This window comes from Poecile atricapillus, chromosome 3 (assembly GCF_030490865.1).
Source record: "Poecile atricapillus isolate bPoeAtr1 chromosome 3, bPoeAtr1.hap1, whole genome shotgun sequence".
In the NCBI taxonomy this organism is placed as follows: domain Eukaryota; kingdom Metazoa; phylum Chordata; class Aves; order Passeriformes; family Paridae; genus Poecile; species Poecile atricapillus.
The window spans coordinates 7,543,477-7,566,043 of record NC_081251.1 but is presented as its reverse complement, the minus strand read 5'-3'; the positions used below and the strand labels follow the sequence as shown (position 1 = coordinate 7,566,043).

At 41.3% G+C, this 22,567-nt stretch overlaps 1 protein-coding gene across 1 annotated transcript in view; it reads left to right on the top strand.

The window, feature by feature from the left end:
- FKBP1B (FKBP prolyl isomerase 1B) overlaps nucleotides 1–20,223 on the top strand; it is a 44,087-nt gene extending 23,864 nt beyond the window's left edge. Inside the window, exons 3-4 of the mRNA XM_058836422.1 lie at nucleotides 16,854–16,966; nucleotides 19,511–20,223. Of these exons, the coding sequence (XP_058692405.1) occupies nucleotides 16,854–16,966; nucleotides 19,511–19,639 (242 nt within the window). The 3' untranslated portion in view covers nucleotides 19,640–20,223. The remainder of the gene's footprint in view (nucleotides 1–16,853; nucleotides 16,967–19,510) is intronic.
- Nucleotides 20,224–22,567: the final 2,344 nt, after the last annotated feature.

Here is a 22,567-nt window from a genome sequence, read left to right as displayed (position 1 = left end):
CTTTTGTACCCACTATCTAATTTGTTCCTCCACACTTTTCCCACCCACAGGAGGAAGGATGGCTGTCTCTCCATACAAGCCAAAGTCTGATTTATTTACTCATTGCCTTCCTTCCCCAAGCTGCCTGTAGCAGGCACACTGAATCTCCAAAAATGAAGGTGTTAATACAAGTATCACTTACTGCCCCTCCTCTAGGATCCATGCCACTGTTACCCAAAATGAGGAATGATATTTGGATGAGTCAGGGAGTCTGCCCTGACTCAGACTAACCAATGTAGGAGTGTCTCGGGGTCATGCATATTTCTATTAATAGGGTCAAACTTGAGTAGGGAGCTCTGGTTTGATTTACCTATATTTAGCCATCACACCAAGGCAGCAAACCCAGCCAAAATAAACCTGACTCAATTTTCTTTGAATTTGTGATAAAACAAAATAAAATGCAGCCATTATATTAAGGTAATGAAACATATTCATTTTATTCTGTGCTCAGCCAACACACTAATTTTTTATGTTACGCTGATGCAGTAAAAAGTGTTGAAACCAAACTATTTTTGTGTCTCATACACATATTTTTTTTTCTTCACACAAATTAAACACAAATTAAACCACAAAAGATCTGTTTTGTGAAGTGTATGTGCAAGGACACTGAGAGAAGCTTTATAATTTCTCTTTCCTACCCTCTCAGTAGACTCTTGGTACTACCATTGTCCTGGACAAATGAAGAAAATGTTTATTACTGTTAAGAATGAGTTGTGGGCAGATATTCTCACTGTATCTTTTGTAATCCCACCAAGGTTTATTAGTCCTGGGTCTAGCAGAATAATTCCATATTAGAAAATCTTTGTGGTGCAAGGTTTAGAATGTATTTATTTTCTGGCTTCCAGGAAGGCAGATTGTCTTTAAATACAGTGAGTGAGAAAAAAAAAAAAAAAAAAGCAAAAAATTGAATAGACTATCTAGGGAGCTAGGGAAACTGTGTAGGAGAGTAGAAAATATCTATAGCAGACTGTATGGTGGGAAAACCCTGTATCCCAAGTCTCATATCTCTGGAATGGCTTGGTGAGAATTTCTCCTCAGCTGGTACAAGCTCACATTGCTCTATTGACCTTTTTGAGGTTCAATTGATTTACCCCAGCTTGAAACCTGACCTTTTGTGTCCAGATAGCAAGGTGGCATAGAACTTCTGTGTCCAGATAGCAAGGTGGGAGAGAGCAGAGCAACACTTCCTAATCTCCACAAAGGCTTCTGAAGCAGATAAAAAAGCAGAGCCCCTGCTTTGCATTCTGTAACACTTTAGCAGAGCCAACAGGATGTGAAGCTGCTCCGAACAAGATCAGAACAACAGTTACATGTTCCTGTAACCTTAAAAATACAGGTGAGACTGATTTGTGTTCTCTTCTGAGCCAAAATGGTTGACATGTAAGCAACCCAAGGGAGGCATGGCCCAAGGCACTCAGTCAGTAGCACTATCACCACAATAAAGATCATATCTGGGCAACGGCCTAAAATGGTTCTATGGACTGTTAAACCAATTATGGATTAGATAACATGTTCTCCCAGTCACTCGAATGGAGTCTGTCTGCCTTAGAGTAAAAACATAATTGTGCCATAACTAGAAATGTTCACTGTCAGCTTCCTGTCGTGTGTGAAACTCTGTATCCTTTTAATGGCTGTGCAAAGCATTAAAAAAACAAAACAAAACAAAACAAAACAAAAAACCCCAACAAAAATCTGTAGTTTAAATCTTCCTCCCCTTTTTATTAAAGCAATACCAAGAGTCAACAGAGATCTTGGAGCTGACCCAGAGGAAGTTTGGTATTTGATTTGAACATGCACAGTGCATCCCTAAAATTCAAACTTCAAGGCTAAGACAAATGTATTTTGTCTCATAACTCTGTGTTACATGACAGCCAGATGTCATGCTCTCAGCCTGTGAAACATTTGCAGCGGGAATTGTCTTTACAGCATGGCAAATGACCTTTCTATATTTTGTTGTTTGATTGTTTGGGTTTTTTTCACTGCTAGGGCTTTACCTCCAGCCATTATTAGATTACTAGGCAGAGAACATGACACAAAGCTCAAGCTGATGTGAGAAAATAAAATTGTATGTGTTCACACATACACCAGCTCTGAAGAATTGCTAGTGCTTGTGTGTTTGTTGGATGTAGATATGATCCACCTTCAGGCAGCACTACAGCAGTAAGTGCATTGCTGCACAGGATCACAGGGCTCCCTGTGATCTTCCTTGCTGATAGGATTCTGTAATTTCTTCTTCCTTCGCATCCTTCCAGTCTTACTTGCAACAGGAAGACTTAAAAAAAAAAAAAAAAAAAAAAAAAGAAAATGTGCTATTGTTGGATTTCTAGTCAGCAATATCCTGGGAAAAGCAGCATTGGCTGCTCCACTGAAGAAGTTGCTACAAGATGATGTCATCTGGCAGTAGGGACCAAAACAAGACAGGGTATTGCAGCAGCTAAAAATGACAATCTGCAATGCACCAATATTTAGGTTTCATCGTCCTACAAAGGAATTTGAGAAAAGAGATGCAACTAAACACTGATGGAGTTCTGGAGTTGCAGGGTGCACTGTACCTGTATTAAACACATAATCTGATGTAAGAGAGATAGAAAAATACTACACCTGAACAGAAGCAGACTCTTCTCTGTGCTCCAAAAATTACTTCTCTGCTTAATGCAGTGTTGCAATCCAAATGTATGTGGTTTATAAAATACCTTTTCTTTTTTTTTTTGAATCATGCTACTTTCTTTTAAACCCTTGGGAAACACTGTTGGAAGATGTATTTGTGAAACTGTTTAGCAAAATGTTAATTTGAGATTTGCTGTCTAGGAGTCTGGTGTCATAATCTCCAGTTGGATGCTCAGATTTTTGCAGGAAAGGCTGTTTGTGTTTTGGAAGGCACCTTAGTACTAAGGGCAGATCACAGAAGGGCTCATGGGGTCATTTGTAAGCTGTGCAAAAATTTATATGCAGGTTGTTTTTTTCTTGGGGAGTTGGCTGCTGAATAGCAACCCTACTGGGCTTTGAAATGTGTGATCACCTCTCCAAGAAGGCTGTGAACAGCAAGTAGAAAAGTGAGGATCCATGAGGACAGAAAGCAATATTTAATACTCCTGCTAGAAGGCAAACACCAGGGAACACAGTGCACAGGCAAGGCAGATTGTCTTGTGACTGAGAAGGGCAAAGCACACAAAAATTACAGAAATATGCATAGATCAATAATTGAATTACCAGAATTGTTACAGCTGTCTTAGATTTTGATACAGTAAATATTATAATAGCTGCAATTTTCCATTTTATTTCCTTTTTTCTTGGCAAGTATTTTATGACACAAACAGCCAGAATACTTACAAGTCTGCTGAATGATTTCCAAAGACCCAGTATCCTGGGTGATTGCTGCCCTTGTGAGCAGGATCACTGAAACTCCCTGTGCAGGCAGCCAGTAAATCAGCAGATCTGTGTGTAAGCATTAAAATGGTACCCAAAACAGCCTTTTTTTTTTACCCAAAAGCATTTTTTTTTCCCTGTACAAAATGAGAAAAAAGCATCTTAAATGAATTGAATGTTTACAGTTCCATAATGTTAGATTTTATGGATTACAGAGTGAGCCATGTCACCTGGTCAGGGAAGATCTGTTCAATTATTTTTAAAAGCAATGTAGACTACACAGGTGTCTGGGTGAATGATTATTTTAGGCCAGATAACTGTATAAGCTCTCACATAGCTTTCAGCTTCTTTCATCCAAATTTTAGCTCAGTTCTGCCTTTCTTGTCTCTGGTTTGGCTGTGTGGATACTTGGATTTTATCTGATATGCCTCCTCTTCAGCAAGCTTCTTATGAATTTAATCTTTTCTGCTTTTCTTTGATGTTTGCTCCTTAATAACTCTGGTGTCTTTTAACTTGGATATAGCTAAACAATATTTGGCGTTATGTAGATGGAAAGGTGGTGGTGTTCAAGAACCCCTTAGACCTCATCCAAGCTGAATTTTAAATAGATTTAAATACTAGTAATCGGAAGACCAAGCAATGAGGTCTTCCTAGAATGTAACATTTCATATGAACATAAGCATTTTATTTTTATTATTTTCTAAAGCAAAATGTTTCATTCCATTCAACCCCAAATTATATTTTCTCTGCAGTTTTGAAATTGAACAGGACATTGATTATTTTTTCCACAGAAAAACAATCTTTGATATTGTGGTTTGAATGTTTTTGCCATTTGTTTGCTAGGAACAGATTTTTGTTGACTTCACATACTAAGTTGCTCATCTAGATGTTACTTTTTCAGTTACACATGCTGGGATTATAAAAGATAGTGTGACCTGGGGTAGAGCACAGTCTGGTCTGCAGCCGTCCCTGTGAGTTATGCAATGTATGCACCACCTCAGTCTTTGCTTTTACAGATTATAATATTACACATTTCACTATAGAGTCTGAAATCTTCAGGCTTTTCATTGTTGGTGTAATAATACATTTGTTTATGTAGTGCTTTGGTGTTTCGTCCATGCTCGACTTGTGTTACTCTCCACTCTGCTGTGCTGTTGAGGTATTTTTGGCAATGTTTACCTCCGTTTTTTGTGTCTATGGACACAAAAGATATCTATCTAGATGTCTATCTGTAATATCTAAACTGACTTAATTTACAATGTCTTTTGTTTGCAGCAGTCCTGAGTGTGAAAACACTTTCGCTTTTGGGAAAAGGTTATGGTCTGTGCAGTCCATCCTCAACTTCCACTAAAGGCAGTGAGGGCAATGCAGTGACAAACCCTACACATCAAGTACTGCTGATCTAAGTCTTGGGAGCAAGGATTGGTTTCCCAGAAGGGTTGTGGTATCTCCATCCCTGGAAGTGTTCCAGGCCAGGTTGGATGGGGCTTGGAGCAGCCTGGGCTAGTGAGAGGTGCCCAGAGAACAGGGATTGGAATGAGATTATTTATCTAAGGCCCCTTCCAACACAAACCATTCTATGATTCCATGAGTCTGTGAACTGGGATCCAGACCTCTGCCCATGCCACTGACCTGCAGAATTAATGCTTGTTTAGTTTTCTCCTGACTCCATTGTTGTCTGTTTCCAGCTACCATAGTCAAGGAGAGAGCATAGAGGGTGATCCCATTGAGTGTTCTCGTTATCTGATGATGAGAACACCATCAGAAAAGGTGAAGAACATGAGTTTAAATTCAGGGTTAAGGTAAGATTGAACTCACAGTGCCTTGACAAGAGTTTATAACAGGAAAGGTGGGCAGCAGTACCATCTCTCCCAATCACCCTTGGAAAAGGATGAACTTTCTCAGCCTTCTGTCTGTCCTTAAAACCAGATTCAAAGCTATACATCCAAAATGAATGATGATGCTAAATTTTAGAAAGATATTAAAATTTAGGTTCATCCTTGTATTTACTGTGTTCTGCTACCTGAATATTGTCTGTATGTCATTTGATGCACAGGCTTTCTGTATCTCACCTTCTGGAAGTGCCTGCTTGTCCTTACTGCCTGTGTAAGAAACTTCTGATTATTCTGTCTTTCACTTCACTAAAATGCAAGGGGAAAGTCCCTAATGTATGATATCCCTCTTCTTACCCCTTTTTCTGAGATGTGTCCCCTAAAAATGTTTATTTTGCATTCTTGCTTCTTCGTTGCCCAAGACATGAGTGGTTTATTAAAGAGATGGAAATAGATACAGGCACTTGGAAATTCCTATTGTTCTTCAGAGAGACGACTGTAATGTCCAGCAGAGCAATGTCTGAGACCCATCTGTCAAGATAACAGCTGCTACTTTTTCCATAGTTTGTTTATAAGATCACTGAAATCAAAACTTAGATATGGAAAAGACCTATTTATAAGAACAAACTGTGCTGTTAATAGCTCCTTTCCACTGTGTCTCGGAAGATACTTTAAGGGCTTACTAAATGAAGCCTTTCAGGATATCCAAGGCAAAGTATAATAGTTAATAATATTATTGCTGGATATGCTATTGACTGGCTGACCTATGCTTGTTTAACAGGGAATAAAATGAAGGTGAGTTACACTTACACAGCTGTCTGGTGACACAACCTATTCTTTCTAACATCCAGTTTTTGTTCTTATCACAAATATACACTATTCCATATTCTTGCAGGATTCTGCTCTGGAAAATAGTCCTGAGTACCTGATTCAACATAGATTTAAATTACTGAGATCCAGGTCTCAAACTGTTACATGTATTTTTGTACTTTCATTAATATCAGGAGAACTGTGCTAGTTCACAGCAAAGAGAACCTGCAGCATCAGAAATTATGAGCAAAAATAGGAAAAAAAATGTGGAAAAAAAATAATTTTGTAGTAATATTATTTCAGAATGAACTCAAAAGTTTACAGGCAAAGTGATATTTATGACACTGACAGTGTCTGCCTTGGAGCACATAAAACACTGTTTACATTGAAAACTACTGCAAAAATACTCTTTTTTTGTGAAAGCAGGTGCATTCCTGGTAGGTGGGAAGAGAAAACTGTACATCCATGGAAAGATTTGTCCCTTTGATGAGTGTATCTCATATACCTTTTAAAATGATAGCCTAGAAAAGTAAAATAAGACATTTCTCCACTGGAGGCCTGCAGCAAACAACAAAGCTTCTGCTCAGCAAAGTGATGGGTTTATCTGATGGAATCATAGGCTGAACTTCTGACAATGCAGTAAGGGTTTCCCAACACGTAACTCATTAATGAGCCCTTCTCAGACATCATTCAAAGACTAGAAGGGGCTCTGTCTCCTGTTATTCCTACAGCAGGGCTGCTGAATGTGACTGGGTAGACCTGTGGTCACCGAGCCTAAAGAACCTCAGGCAACATAATACACTGGAAGGCATTTGATGCACAAATCAGAACCAACTTGGTTTCAAGATGCATTTTTTCATTAATCTTGACTGTCATCAAGGAATTTGGGGTGGAATTAAGCTTGACTGTCTTTAGGTACCTAGAAGTCTACAGTTTGTCCATGTCAGTGGGGAGAGCACAGCATCAAGATGTCTTTTCCATCCCAGCAAGGGACTCATCCCCTGAGTGAACCAGCAGTGTGTTCCACCTGATCACCCTGGAAACTCTGTGTGTTATGCTGGAGTGAGGCCCCATAGTGGCCTCAAATTGGTGTCAGTGAAGTAATGTCTCATTTTTCTGCATGGAATTGCAGGCAGGAGGAGATGACTCCCCAGGAATTCTCCAAACACTTGTGAAGGGAGGGGCTATTGCATAATGCCAGCTGGGAAGGTTATACCACATGTCTAAAATAAGATACTACAGGGATGTCTGACCAGTCTAGATCAAAAAGTTGGACATCCTGGATGAAAAGCATTGGACTTCTGCATTATGTATGTTTTATATACATATGAGATCATGGTGGAACAGCAGTGTCTACCTCTGACTTAGAGTTAATGTAATCTTGGCATACTGGCTGTGGCTGGCTGAGATACTGGCTCAGTAAACATGCATTTTTATAAACTACTAACTTCTCTGGTTGTGTCCTGTGTGTTTCTCTCTTTTTCCAAGAATATTTTTCCTTTTCTCCATGTTATTTAAGAACAGAGTAGCTGCTGAGTCTTTTGCATGATGTTAGATGATTGCTGTGTTTGTCAAGGTGAATCTCAGTAAAACACTCCTCTGTGAAGGAGCTGTAGCCATGCTGAGCAGTAAGAAAGTTGGATGTGATAAAGAACCATGTAAACAATGACCTATGGAAAAGGAAGAGCATTCATTCATGAGGGATGTGGGGAGAACTGTTATTTTTCAATTCCAAATGCCCTAAAAGCCAATATACCATTTTAACACCTTTAACAACTGGTGTTAGATGGTAACACATAAATAATGTAATTTTCATGCTCAAATTTATTGTCTTTGGGCATTCCTAGAGAAGATGTGGATTCCCCATCTGTGGAAGTGTTTAACACCAGGCTGGATGGTGCCATTAGCAGTCGGATCTAGTGGAAGGTGTCCCTGCGCATGGCAGGGAGTTGGAATGAGATCTTTTAACATTCCTTGCAGCCCTGACCATTCTATGATTCTCTTCCTATTCCCTTAATTCAGTGCCCTACTAGAGATGGGTGGATCTGTCACTAGGCTGTTGCTAGCTTGAGCCACAGGAATCAGAAATGTTACATTTAAATTAAGATTTTTAGCACAAATTTTATTTAGAAGGAAACATACTACAAGGCTAGACAGCTGAAAACCAAAAAATGCCCAATCTGAGAAGAACTTTTCATCAAAGCACTACACCTAACTGCTGGTAAGATTGTCATGATGGGCTGGGAAGGTGTTTCTTCTCACAGTTTCTTCCTTGGGGCAGAGGAGGAATTAAGAATCTGGTACTTTTACCCCAAGTCCCCTCTCATGATCTCAGAGCTTTCACAAGCAACCTCTGAAGATGCTTTTCTGTTTTTCCAGCTCCCTGCACCCAGATCTGTGTTGAGAACTCTGGAGTTCCACCTTGGGCTCTTCTGGTGCCGTACCCCGAGAGGCAGTGGCTGTCATGCTCACACCTATTTCAGTGTGGTTTAACCTGCTACACAAGTGTGTAACTTCCCAATGGGAGGTCATATCCACAGTTGTGTATATGTGCCACAGGCTAAAATGTCAAATCCACACTCTCAGAACACAGGCCACCATGAAACAAAAAGGGAGGAGGGAAGGAAATACATGTGGTATAGGATAAGAATGAGACTGAGAATGAAATCAAGGTGAAAAAAAATATTATTTTACTGCTCTGTTCTCGTGGTGTACTAGGTGCTCAGAATTCTTTGGGCAAGCTCTGCTGCTTGTGTTTTTGTGGGAAATCTTTCAGACTCTCTTCTTTGTATTACAGCCATGCTCGAACTCTTCTTTGTGCTTTTGGGCTGCTACCAGAGGGCAGGGACAGAAAGACCCAGACCAGTGAGGAACATTCCCTCTCCCTGCAGACCCTGTGTTGCAGGACATGGTGTTTGGGGATAGAGAAATAAGAGATCCAAAGTATTTCCATATTAATACATTCTTTCTAAAATGCTGCTTTAGACATCTATCGTCCTTCTCATTAGCATTCCCACACTGACCTGATTCTGCCATGCTTATTCAAATGAAATTTGCCTTATGCTGCAGTACATGTATATTTTATAGTCAAACTTTGTAACAGTAACAGAATCAAACCCTAAAATAAAATAACTGTTTAAAGGTGATGGGATACCAGAGGAATTGTTTTGGTCTCTTTACAACTTAGGTAGAAAATGCTTAGTGAGCCTCATATCTCCCTTGAAGGTAAATCTACTTTTCCTTCTCTTAAAAGTATGCAAATCCCTAAAGCCGCTAGGACAGAATAATGCCTTTCAGCAGAATGAACTAGACAATTGCAGGTAATTTTCCTGGCTGTGAAGTCGAGCTAAGTGCAAGGTTCTTTCATATTGTCTTGTGGTTGTACGCAACAGTGATTCATAGCCCACAGTGATGCATTATTGAAGAGCTGTCTGTTGTGTCTTCATTGCACGCTGTCAGCTGCACGATAAATAATTGATTGTGCTGCTCTTACTCCACATTAAAGATATATGAGTATCTAATACACGAAGAAAATGAAGCAGCAAGGCTGCCTGTGTTCAAAAGATGAAGCATTACTGAAGTGCACTGCGGTAGCAGGAACTGGGAAGTGCCCACCACCGCTCTCTGTTTCCCACTTCTTCGAGTCTGTTTGTCATGGCAACAAATGGCACATTCAAGTCCTTGCTGTTGCCTTTCCAGACAAAACAAAATAATTGTGGTAAAGAGCTGATATGCTGCAGAGTTGTGCTTATCCCCTTCCCCCTTTTTCTTCAACTATTATCCCTCTAGACTGAAAATTCCCTTAAAGTATTAATAATTTTTTCTTAAGTAGCTGCAAACTGTCAGTTTTGCAGTCAGTCAGGAAAATGCAGTCTGAGACAGTAAATCCTTTTTTCCACATAAGAATTTGTTTGTATTAAGCAGAGGAAATGTTAGCATGACAAAACTGAGTGTTTGCAGTGGTACTAAACCAATGTTGTTGAGCCTTTCCCTGGAAAAGTGAGGCTTCCCTTTGTGGTTCTGTTGTCACAGGACACAGGACACAGTAAGGTGGCCCCTGTTCCAACATAGCATAGGGGACAAAGGCATCTTCCAGCTCATATTCAACACTCTTTGTTTCCATTACAAAGGCCATCAGTAAAATTCAAGAGACAGCAAATTTGTCCAGAAGAGTTTACTTTGGAAGTCAAATCAAGGAAATCAGATGAGTATGCTACTCACTGTGTTGTGTCAAGTGGAGGCTCATGGCCAGGTATAACTACGGGTTACTGGGAGCCGTTGTTAGGACAAAAATGTCTAAAACACTGAATTGCATTTTGAGATAATAATGAAATTAAGATGGGAGAAGTGCGAGATGTCTGGCTGATGCATAACTGAATTCTGATGGGATGAGTTGGAGAGCTGAGTTAGGTCCTAGGAAGAACAAACACGAGGCACCAACAGTTGCCCAGATCTCTGTGTTTAACACCAAGACATAGGGGAATTAGTTTTTGTTCCTGAGGGAAACCACACATTTTTCAGGTGTGTTAGCTTGAGACTCAGCCACAAGCTAAGGTGGGAACACCACTGAATGCAGGGAGTGTTTTGCCAGAGTATTTCAGAATAGAATCCTGAAGATTGCTGATCTGTTTTAATGTAAAATGCAAGTGACACTACAGTGGCATTCTGCTGGTGTGAATGAACCTGGGCTGTGATTTGTGACTTTCTGGATGTGTTTCTCCCACCACACCTATGCAGTTGTACTGAACTGTGTCTTCCTCTATACACTGGGAAGGCATCAATGTTGATGCAAGGACTTTTGTGCAGTTACTAGAATCTTTCTGATAATATATTTTCCAGGGTAAAAGTGGATATTAGTAATAGTTGCATGTTGTAAATGGAGGAAAGATCAGAATTTCCAGCCTTTGTGATATCCTCCTGAGACAATATGGATATATTTTGATATAGAAACAATATACTTTATGAGGAAAAAAATAAACACTTGTAATGAAAAATTCTTAACCCACAGCAACATTAACTCCTCAGAAGGTCCTAGGAACCAGACCCAAAGACATGTTCCTAACAGCACAGATTGATTACAGGGCATAATTGGAAATGCGATGGCATTGAGGAACATCAGAATATAGTTCCTGTCCTGAAGAGCCTCTGGTTTACATAAAATGAAACAGGATAGTGTCCTAGAAACACCTTCTCTGCCACTCTTTATGCTGCCAAAAAAGTGTTTAGGAAGTAGTTGTCTTTAAGCATATGTATTGCCTTTACATTCTGTAGGTAACTACTGCTTGAAAAAATAAGGGAATGGAATACTTCATAGATGAACGATGCCGGTTTTTTGAAAATCACCTATTTAAATTCAGTTTATCCCCTCAATACTTATGAGGTAAGTGAATCCCATTGTACAGGATAAAAAGAGAGCAAGTAGTGAAATCAAGAGATTTGTCCTGGATTAGGATCTTCATCTTCTGATTCCCAGAACTTGTCAACACTGCAGAGACAAATAATTCAGTAAACACTGGAGTCAGAGAGGCCTGGGATGCAATTTTGCCTGTTTCATCTAGGGATGGATGGCTGAGTTAACACTGCCTCACTAGGACCCTATAAAAACCTGGCAGTCCAGCATTTGGTTTAAGGTATCTTACCTTTTGTAAGGTAGTTGACTGAGAAAGATAAACAGTTCCAGGAGGTTATTTCAGTACTAACATCTAAATCTAGGTGGGAAGAATATTTCTTGGAGGTAGCTCTCTTTATCCATTAACCATAGGTGTAGCCTAGATGACAGGTTGAGACACAGTTTCTGCCTTTGAATTAAATAACATTAGCAGTGGAATTTACACATTAAATTTCCAGGTTCAGGCACAGAAGCTTGACAGACTATCTGTGGATGGACTTCAGTGTTCACTCTCCATCCATCCTTTGTGTGGATAACAGTTTGGCCATGGTTTGGGGCTGGGTTTTGTTGGGACAATAGGTGTATTAGGTGCCTAACAGCTGGGCTGGCTCTGTGGATTTGTGCTATAATTTGTGTTGTACTCCCAGCTGAACCATTCTCAGATGAAAGAAGAAAAGTAAGCTAAAAGAAACTTAGTCTGTGGTCCAGCCTTTCCATTCCTGACCTCTCCTCAATAACAGAGTTTCTCTGGTAACAAAGATTGAGCCTTCCTCCTGGTAGCAGCTCTTACAGGGTCTTCTTCCGAGGCAGATTTTTTTCATTACATGCATAGGATCTTAATGTTGGTATGATCCCTGTTCCTCTGCCAAATGCAGTTGAAGTCGTCTCAAAGACTCCCAAGTTATTAGGCAAGTGCAGACAGTGACATTTCATTAGCACTCTCCCCTTAGGAAACAGACTGCAGTGATGGGATCATGGCTAAAGTAGTGTAGAGTTAAAAAGTAGTGCAGACACAGCTACAGACACGCCTACGCCTGTGTTTTAATAAGAAGTAATAACTTGTGTTGAACCTCGCCTGAAGTTGTGTTTTCACTGTCAGTTTAGCCCAAATGGCATTGTAGTCCACTGTAGATTGGATGGATCTGTGGCCATGTTCCTTAATAAAATGATCCATCTGCTCTTTAATCTGCATCTGCAGTGAGCTGAACATCAGTGGTTCAGTAGGACCCATTGTTGCTGTTGGCTCCCTGTGACCCGGGACCAGTCTGGCTGGGCAGCATGGCAAAAATAGAGGGATAGGTGTGATGGAGAGCCCCAAGATAGATTTTAATGTTGATGGAGACTGCATGGTCTGAGCGGCTCCTTCCAGAGACCCAGAAGCATGGTGAGCTTCACAGTGTAAAGGAATATCTGAGGGCAAAGGTCCAGCTGCAAATGCAGACCAGGGACATGACCTTAAAAGTCTGAGGTAGGATGGCTCCATCAGCATCCCCCCAGCACCCCACCTCCCCAGGGCTTCAGATTTATTCCTTCTGTCTCAGGAACCTGGTCCCAGGTTATGATCTTACCCATCTAATTAGGTTCCCACAACCCATGATCTGAAATGTCTCCTTTTCTACACCCACTTAATTTTTAAAACTTGGTTTTCAATTAGGATGCCTTATAGATCAAAGTTTTCAAATCCGTGCCGTATTCTGATAACCAAGTTTGTGCAATTAATTATTTTAATGCAATGATTGTTCCCTTTCAGAAACCTAAGGGTTTTTTAACAAGTAGCCATATGGGCATCTAAATGTCCTTGCTCAGGCAAAACTCTTATTGATTGTTCTGACTTGCAAAACAATGTCGTTGCTGAGTTCCAAATTGTGGGTTTTTTCTCCCTGCTGTTAAGTAAATAAAGATGTAGGCTGAAGATGGGCATCCATCCCTGTTGAAGAATATTAACTAAATCAATTTTTTCACCAGAAAAAAAAAATCAATTGGTGCATTAGCAAGAGAGAAAATAAAGCATCATGCTGTTTTAGCTCCCGGGAGCCTGCAAAGCCAACTCTAACTCTCAGAACCAGAGATAAAAAATATCTAAAGTTTGCATCTAAATCCTTATCAGAACTTCTTCAGGGCACATGGAGTCTCTGACTCATTTCCAGAATGTGCATTTAAAGGGCATTCACATAAAAATTGACCCTCCTGCCAAAGCTTCGGTGAATACAAACACATTTGACTCTGCATCCCAGTTTGTCTTCCTAAAGCAGTAAGGTGATGATAGAGGAAGTTACATTTATGAATCCATAACCTCATGAATTTTCAGCTATTGCTGAAAATAGGATGTTGCTGTAAATACAGAAAAGTCTGATTTCTTCTACAAGGCCTAACACATCTTCTGTGGGCATTTTCTAGTGAAATGAATTAGTTTTTAAATGGTGTATCAAACTAGCAAGCTCGTGGGAAGATGGAAATGTTACTTTAAATGGGAAACATTGTCCAGGAGCTCTTGTCAGAATCTCTGAAGAGTTAATTCTGATTCTGCCTCTGGTTTGATGTGGGGTGTTTAGTAAACCATCAGAGCTTTAAGCTAAGAGTTTTAATAGGATTTAGTTGCAAAGTGAAATGAATGCATAATAAAGTGTTGTGGAACTTTGCAACTGAATCTGAACTTTCAGATTGAGGCTATTTTATAACAGCCACATCCTTGGGCTGATGTGAAGAATAATTAAGGTTTGCATACTTCTTTGAACATACAAACTGTAATGACAGTACTAAGTTTTAATATTAAAACTATTAAATACTGGGATTCTGTAATAGTCTCCTTCCATTTCATAGAATCATAAGGTTTTATGATGTGTTTAAAAATAAAAGTGCTCTGAGGAAGGACTGTCACTTGAATTTAAGATCAAATACTTCAAAAAGGATTATATGATATGCCTGAGAGTTCCCCTAAGCTGCTTCTCCCTGCCTGCCCTCCCCCAATACAGGCTGTGTTTCTATATTACAAATGAATCCATCTTAGTCTGTAGCTGGAAAACCTTGTTCAGGAGCTGCTGTGGCTTCCCAGCCTGCCTGGAGGGGATTGTGAATATCACTGAGCTTATACATTGCATAATATGTCAGTTTTCCCCTGTATTGGTGAGGCCACTCCTTGAGTTCTCTGTCCAATTCTGGCCCCTCAATTCAGGAAGGACATTGAGGGGCTGGAGTGAGTCCAGAGAAGGACAGTGGAGCTGGGGAAGGGTAAATCCTATGAGGAGTGGCTGAGGGAGGTAGGAGTGCTTAGTCTGGAGAAAAGGAGGCTCAGCAGGACCTCATCACTCTCTACAACTCCCTGACAGGAGGGTGCAGCCACATGGGGGTCAGGCTCTGCTCCCAGGGAATACGGGACAGACAAAAATGAAACAGCCTCAGACTGTGCCAGGGGAGGTTTTGGTTGGACGTTAGGAGGAATTTCTTCATAGAAAGGGTAATTAGACATTGGAATGGGCTGCCCAGGGAGGTGGTGGAGTCACCTGGGTGTGGCACTCAGTGCCATGTTCTGTTTGACAAGGTGGCATTGAGTTATAGGTTGGACTCAATGATCTCAGAGGTCTTCTCCAACCTCATTGATTCTGTGATTCTGTGATTCTATGTACTTGCATCAGAGCACACATACAACATTTCATTATTTTACTGTGAAAAACTAAAGGACTGTGTCGGGCACTAATGGTAATGATTATGAAACATTCCTTATGGGCAGGTAATTCCATAGTTTTATTTCCAAGGCCTTGGGCACATGCATAGGTGTATTTGAAAGACCAGCCTGGACAAACATTTGACTTGGCTAATGACTAATTTGCCTTAATATGGCATTTGATTTTAATATTGATGTAAAATATAATATTAAAATATCTGGAAAGAGAACCCCACTGGAATAATCAAACCCTCTGTGCTCACGACTGCAAGTCCAGAACTCCACTGCCACTGTTTTAACTACTAATGAATTTGGAGATATCTATGTCTGAGCTGTTGTTTGGACTTCCCTTTATTCATTGGACAGAAATAGGCATTGCTGGGATGTGATTCATTATGTCCTAATGTACATCCCTAGATCTGGTTAGATGAATTGCTCCCTGAAAGTGCATTTTTCTCTGACTTGATTATCTATTTGCTCTGAGTAATTAGCTGAGAAGTAACTGGCTACCTCAGGAATCTGAAGTTGGTAAAAATTAATCCTACCTTTTTAGTATCTGTTTTTCATTCTGGCACATCTCATATTTACCTTTGATTCATAGTACAGATTTTTTAAGCAAGCAAAATATGTCTCTTTGTTATTGGACAATAATTGATGGTTTTTACTGAAAAATAAAATTCATGCATCAAGCTGATCTGTTAATATAACTGCTTTAATGGAAAGAAACTAGTAAGACTTTGATAGTTTGGTATCTTTGATACTGGATCTTAAGGACACTTTCCTCAGCATTTTCTTTCAAAGCTGGACTTGTTAATGTTCTTTGCAGCCAGAGTCTTTCTCAGATTAATGAACTTCTCTTTGTACAGCTCCTTGTATAGGAGAGTCACAGTGCTTGCCCACAACACTGGCTCTACAGCACTACAAAGGAAAGACTGATTCTAATATATAAATATCAGCCCAACCTTGCAATATTCAGAGGAAAGGATTTTAAGTACCAGGTACTTCTAAATCAAAAACTACCCTAATTATCCACAATTTGAAAATAGGAGGAGAATAGCTAATCACATAGTGCTCTTGAAGGTTTGTCCACTTGCTGAGGAATCTGGGCATGTGTTCAAAACCCATGGATTGAAACAGTGCCCATCCAAAGGAACGAGTAATGTGTTCTGTGACCGTCTCTGGTGGCTGAATGGAAACGTGAACAAGGGTAGTGGAACATTTATATAAATGTCTTTGCCACTTCATATTTGTGACTGCAGAGTCTTTTCTTTGTGTATGAGGAGAGACATGGAGTTGTCATGTTGTGTAGAGGTTTCACACACATGGTGTGGGATGGCCCCGTTTGTGTAACACACATTATTAGGGGCAGCCCTGGATGAAGCACCTGTGTTGGGATTCTTTCTGCTGCTGCCTCCCACTTGTTCCTTGCTTGCTTTTATCCACTTAGTCGGGGAGCTCCACTGTGCAAACAACAGCTCTTCTGTATGTCTGTGCAATGTTTGGTGCAATATGGGTTGTAACCTATTGTGTTGAGAAAAATAAAAATAATTTCCATTTTAGAGCCTAAATTACTGAAAGGCAAAGGTAACAATATGGCACCACTGCAGTTGCCTCTCCTTTTTGAATGAGGCTTCAAAGGAAAAATGGAAATGAGCAGCTGATGTGACCAAGACATTAATTTTTCACTCCTTCCCTCTCCTCCAACACTTAAATTTAGATGTAGCTCAGACTGAAACCATGTGTCTTGTTTTGGCAGGAATGCTGCAGAATGGAAAGAAGTTTGATTCCTCCAGAGACAGAAACAAGCCTTTCAGGTTCAAGATTGGCAGGCAAGAAGTCATTAAAGGATTTGAAGAAGGTGTTACACAGGTACTAATAAATTGTTCTGGCTGAACCTGGAGCTGGCTGAAGGATGTGTAATCTCAGCAATGTCCAGGGCAGTGGTGCCAAGACCAAGTGGAAATGACAGTGTAGGATATGGAGTGTTTTTGTGAAAGCGTGGTACATTTGAGCACAGTATTTCCTGTAGTATCCATCCATCCATCCATCCATCCATCCATCCATCCATCCATCCATCCATCCATCCATGGCTATCCCCTGCTCATGAGCCTTTCCCCATGGTATGCATTTGGGAGGGGAGAGGTGAAGTCCCCTCCCCAGGTGCCATATAAGCCCTGTCTCTCTCCCATGGGCAGCTCCACAGACAGCAGTGGCCTCTAAAATGTTGAGATGGCAGCTTTCTATGGAGTGACCTCTATTCAGCTACTCCATAAAAGCCCAAGCTGCCCTTTCTGATGACATCCATGACCCAGCTACAGATTCTGACCCTGATGAATAAGGTACCAAACTGCACTGTTACATGTTTATGACTTCACACACTCAGCTACAAAACATTCACTGACCAACCCTGTGCTGAGAGAAAGAAAACTGCCCTCCATTAATTACAGTGTGAATGCCAGCACAGTAAAAGCCCCACAATACAATTCACTGCCAGCTCTTGCTTTTTGTGCCGTGCTGTGAGGGCCCCCCACACATGAGGAGTGTGATTGGGATGCTGAAGAGCTCAAGTGAATGAGATTAGGGGTAAATTCCTTCTGACTTCCCATTTCAGGATGCAGGAGCTCAGTGTAGGAGGCAACTGCTCAAATACTCTTACAGGAACAACTTTAGCAAGAACAACTTCATGTGCTTAGAGAGAAGGGAAGAATGCAAAATGAGAAACAACCCACTGAGGAATGAAGCAACCATGCTTTTCCAGAGAGGGGTGGAAGAGGCAAGGGTTTCCCACCCTACAGAGAAAGCAATGCAGGCATTCCTTTCTCTGCAGCCAGAGGAGTCCATCTGAGGAATCCTACGTGAAAAATACCATCTTCCTCTGAAGGATTTGAGTTGGACAGTTTATTATTTGCTTTGCAGAAAGGCCTAAGAGAGCTCAGGACTGCAGAGCTGTAGGAAGCAGAAGCCAGTGCAGATAACACAGTATCAACAAGCACTGGGTGAATCAGTTCATCCCTTCCTTACTGCTCTCACTCCCGACTCTTGGCCCTTAGAAAATAAGTGGCCGAGAGCTATTCCAGAAACCCGTGTGGCCACAGGCTGCCCTCCTACTCCTCCTAGTGGATCACTGACACAAGTCGAGCTTGTGGCTGTCTCTTTCCACCCCAGGGTTTGAGGGATTTGGGGACTGTGCTGGATGGAGTCTCTTGGAGCAAGGCAGCCCCCAGCACACAGATTTCACAGACCTTGCTGTAATGACTGTCAGATGTCAGCAGGGTCTGCATTTCTCTGCTCAGCTTCTGACAGTTCAAGTTTGCCTCATCCCTAAAACCCCAGGCATGACCTACCAGCTGCTTGGTTTGCAGGGACACATCCAAGCACTGGACAGCCAGCTCCATGCAAAATCTCTGTGGGGACCCAGGGAGGTCATAGGCTTGGACATCCTCAGCTCCATGCCATGAGTACTCCTTGAATGTGGGAAAGTTCATATCCACATTTTTCTTCTACCCGAAGCAATTGACTCTCTAGCTTTGGTATATTTTATAGAACCAGAAAATATTCCACCTGAAAAAATTCTTCACAGGAGCTATCACATTATCTGTAGTCCAGTGATGTGCCCAATCTTGGGAGAGAGGTCTGAGTTAAAATCTGCTTCCAGTCAGGGGATGTTTCTTGTGAAACAAGAAATGTTTCATAGTAGCCAGTGAATACTCCAACAACAGTGTATGGTGCATGAAAAACAGTTTGAAAATGTTCCAAAATACTCAGAAGATAACTCCAGATCTAGGTGAGCAGTTCCCTTCAGAGCCAGCCTGGAGTGAGGGAAATCAGCATTCCTGCCCATCTCAGGGGCCGGGGCTCTCTGTCTGGATAAGCAGCATAAGTGAGATGTCTGCCCTGGGGATTGGATTGAGATTAGGGAAATAAATGCTGAACCTGGCTATGTTGGGCTCTGATCTCTCATGAATAGAGAGCTGTGAGGGCCTGCTGATGGTGTTCCGTGTATCCTGTGCTCTGCAGAAGGAACTCATTCCTCCTGCAGCCCAGCCCAGTATAGGCAGGTTGGACCAAACACGGTGTTAAAAAGACTTTGTGTCACTTCCAGACTGGTTCTGGCGGTTTAAGTAACTACTGTGAGAAGCCAAAGCAGTGAGGAGGCCCATGCCCATGTCTGACCTGTTTATGGCAGCTTCAGCTTGAAGCAAAACTATTTGGACTCAGAATCATCACCCGGCTTGGGTTTCTCCTTCCAAGCTCCAGACTCATTAATGTTAAATGTCTTTTCCAAACTAAACAATTCTATGAAACTCCTTGATTCTGTAAATATGGCAGGTAGTGATTTTTCTTTTGTTTTCCTCCTAATCCTGGTTTTTATTTTTGTCTTCTCTTCTCCTTTCTCCAACATCCAAAACACAGATGAGCTTAGGACAAAGAGCAAAGTTGACCTGCACACCTGAGATGGCCTATGGAGCCACAGGCCACCCTGGGGTCATACCTCCTAATGCCACGCTCCTCTTTGATGTGGAGCTTCTCAGGTTAGAGTGAACCTTCCCGAGGGAGTTGGCTGGAAACATCTGTTAATAACCATCCATTCCTTCCTGCCTTGCCAGCGGCAGGAGGAATCTTCACTGGAATCCCAACCTTCCCTGCTCGAGCTGTCCTGTCAGTAGTGCCTGATGTTTGGTTTCCTATGCCTTCCTTCTCTTTTATAACTTTGTGGTGTCTGTATTTGCCTTTTATTAGAAGCTTTGCTCTGAGGAAAAATGTCTCCCGGTGTAACAATTCCGAGTTGTAAATTTTATTTAATTTGCATGTACGAAGAATTCATGGTGATGACTGAAAATATATAAAAATATAAATATATATATATATATATATTCCTTATTGAAAAAAACCACTGCCTTACTGTACACTTAAACCAAGAATAAATAAAAATCACAAAAGGTGCTCAAAAAACAAAAAAATCTAATGTACGCCTTGTACATGAATGGGCATTAGCCAAACAGAGTTACCTGCGCTGCCACTTTTCTCAACTTGTACGTTCTGCTTGCTGCTGTTTTAAAAAATACTGTCTCATTTACGAATTATAAGTATATATATATATAAAACAATAAAATCTTGATACTTTACCATTTCTCATACTGTTTTTCTCCTCTCTACTGGATGCTCTTTGCAGTACAAGAAGTTCTTCAACCATCAACCCATTTTTTGTTAATTATTCCTCTTACATGAAATATGTGTAGCTCCATGCACTGCTTCTATAAGAGATGGCCCAGTGGAAGATCTCTGTGGGACCAGACGTACCTGGGACATGCAAGTAAGGGGTGCTGGGACAGTTTTCCTGACAGTCTCCATTTCCCCTGCCTCTATGGCCTCTCAATTCTGGCCAAAATTTGGCTGTTGAAGAGATGGAAAGTGCTGCTTGTCAAAGACATGCAGTGCTGGTATAACTCTGTGCCTTTACAAGGTAAAACTAGTGTAATATTTTATTTTCTACTGGAGCTGAGCAAGGCTATAAAATAGCAGGATTATGTGCATCCAGTTTTCAAAAGAAATCTGAACTTTGGGATGATGTGGCCACTGAAGAGTCTGGGGTTTTTAGGCTTCATCAGCTGCTGCTGTTTACAAAGCCTGCAAACTGACCGTGTGCACTGGGCCTCTGGCACTTGAGACTCAGCAATATTTATTTTATTTGCTGCTTATATGAATTCATGAAATGCTGGTTCCTCCTCTGGAGACAGGAAGATGTGTTGGCTGTTACTTACCTGGATTTGGGAGCAGGACCTGATCAGCAAAGCTTTCTCTGTGCTGTTATTTTGCCTTGTTTGAGTTCTTTCCATTAGGCTCATTTTTCCTCTTTGCTGTAGAAAGCCACGGCATCACTGGGTCATGATGTTACTTTTATTTAACTTGACTATAAACTATTTGCATGGTTTTCTACTAATGGATATTTTGATAGCAATATTTCAAACAGTTGTGCTGTTTCTATATCTGTGTAAGGAGAACACTGTCAGCACGTGCAGTCAAACAGCAAAGCTACAGAGCTGACCCCAGATGACACCTCCTGGAGTTGGGAGAGGGAATGAGCACAGAGAAGAAGCAAGACTGAAGGTCTATCCAGGGACCATAGCTTATGATCTTCTCTCTCCATTTTATTCATTTTATCCACAGAGCTACATTTATATCAGCTTGTTAAGTAATAAACCCATAAATCCATATCTTACAGATTTTTATACACTGAGTGGAGTAAATTTTTTCTCACTTTGCTTTCCATAAAGAAATGAAGGGATTTTCAGAGCCCTTTTTTTTGGTGGAAATCGCAGGTCACTGCAGCAGCCGGGTTACACCTCCACTAATAGTTCTTTTATTTAGGGCACGCTAATTTACTGTTAAAAATTGATAACTGGATCTGTCAGGATCTGATGTCCACCAGCTTTCCCAAATAATTTGAAAAGATCCTGCTCTCCTTTGCCACTGCCCTGACCTCTGTCACTGGCCTTCCTTTCACCACTGGGTCACAGACTGCACCTCCCAAAATCTTGGTTAAAGGTGGTGTGGCTCTGTTGTGCCTGTCAAGCAGTTTGATTCAGCACATTGGTCTAAGCTGTTCCTATCAATGGCCCAGTTAATTACTTATTAAAAAAAAAAACCAAAAAAACAAAAACAAAAAAACAACCAAAAAAACCCAAACTGTGATAGAATCACGGAATGGTTTGGGTTGGAAGGGACCTTAAAGATAATTTTGTTCCAATCTCCTAGCATGGACTGGGACACCTTCCATTAAACCAGGTCGTTCAAAGCCCCATCCAGCCTGGCCTTGAACACTCCCAAGGACGGAACATCCACAACCTCTATGGGGAGCCTTTCCCAGTGTCTCACCAGTCCTCATAGTAAAGAATTTTTTTCCTAATCTATGATCTAACTTTACCTTCTCCTAGTTTGAAGCCATTCCCCCTTATCCTGTCACTTCATGTCCTTGTAAATAGTCTCTCTGCATCTTTCTTGTCAGCTCCCTTCAGGCACTGTAAGGCCACCATTAGGTTGCCCCAAAGCTTCTCTTTTCCAGGCTGAACAATCCCAATTCTGCCAGCCTTTCCTCATGGGAGAGGTGCTCCATCCCTCTGATCATCCTGGTCCCACCTCTGGACTTGCTCCAGCAGGTCCATGTCCTCCCTGTGCTGGGCACCCCAGAGCTGGATGCAGCACTGCAGGTGGGGTCTCACCAGAGACCAGCACCTGCTTTGGGCCCTTTCCTGAATGCCCCAACAGTGAATGGCAATGCCAAGGATTGTGTGAGTGACCCTGGAACAGCCCCCTGCTGCCTCCATCCCCTCTTGGCCTTGCTGTTTGGGAGCTTCTGCTGTATTTGAGACAACAGGCAGGGCATGGCTGTGTCCTTCTGCGCCTGTGGGTTTCTCACCAGGGAAACCACGTTCCTGCTGGGCTCTGAGAGCTGATAGTACTTGATCTTAT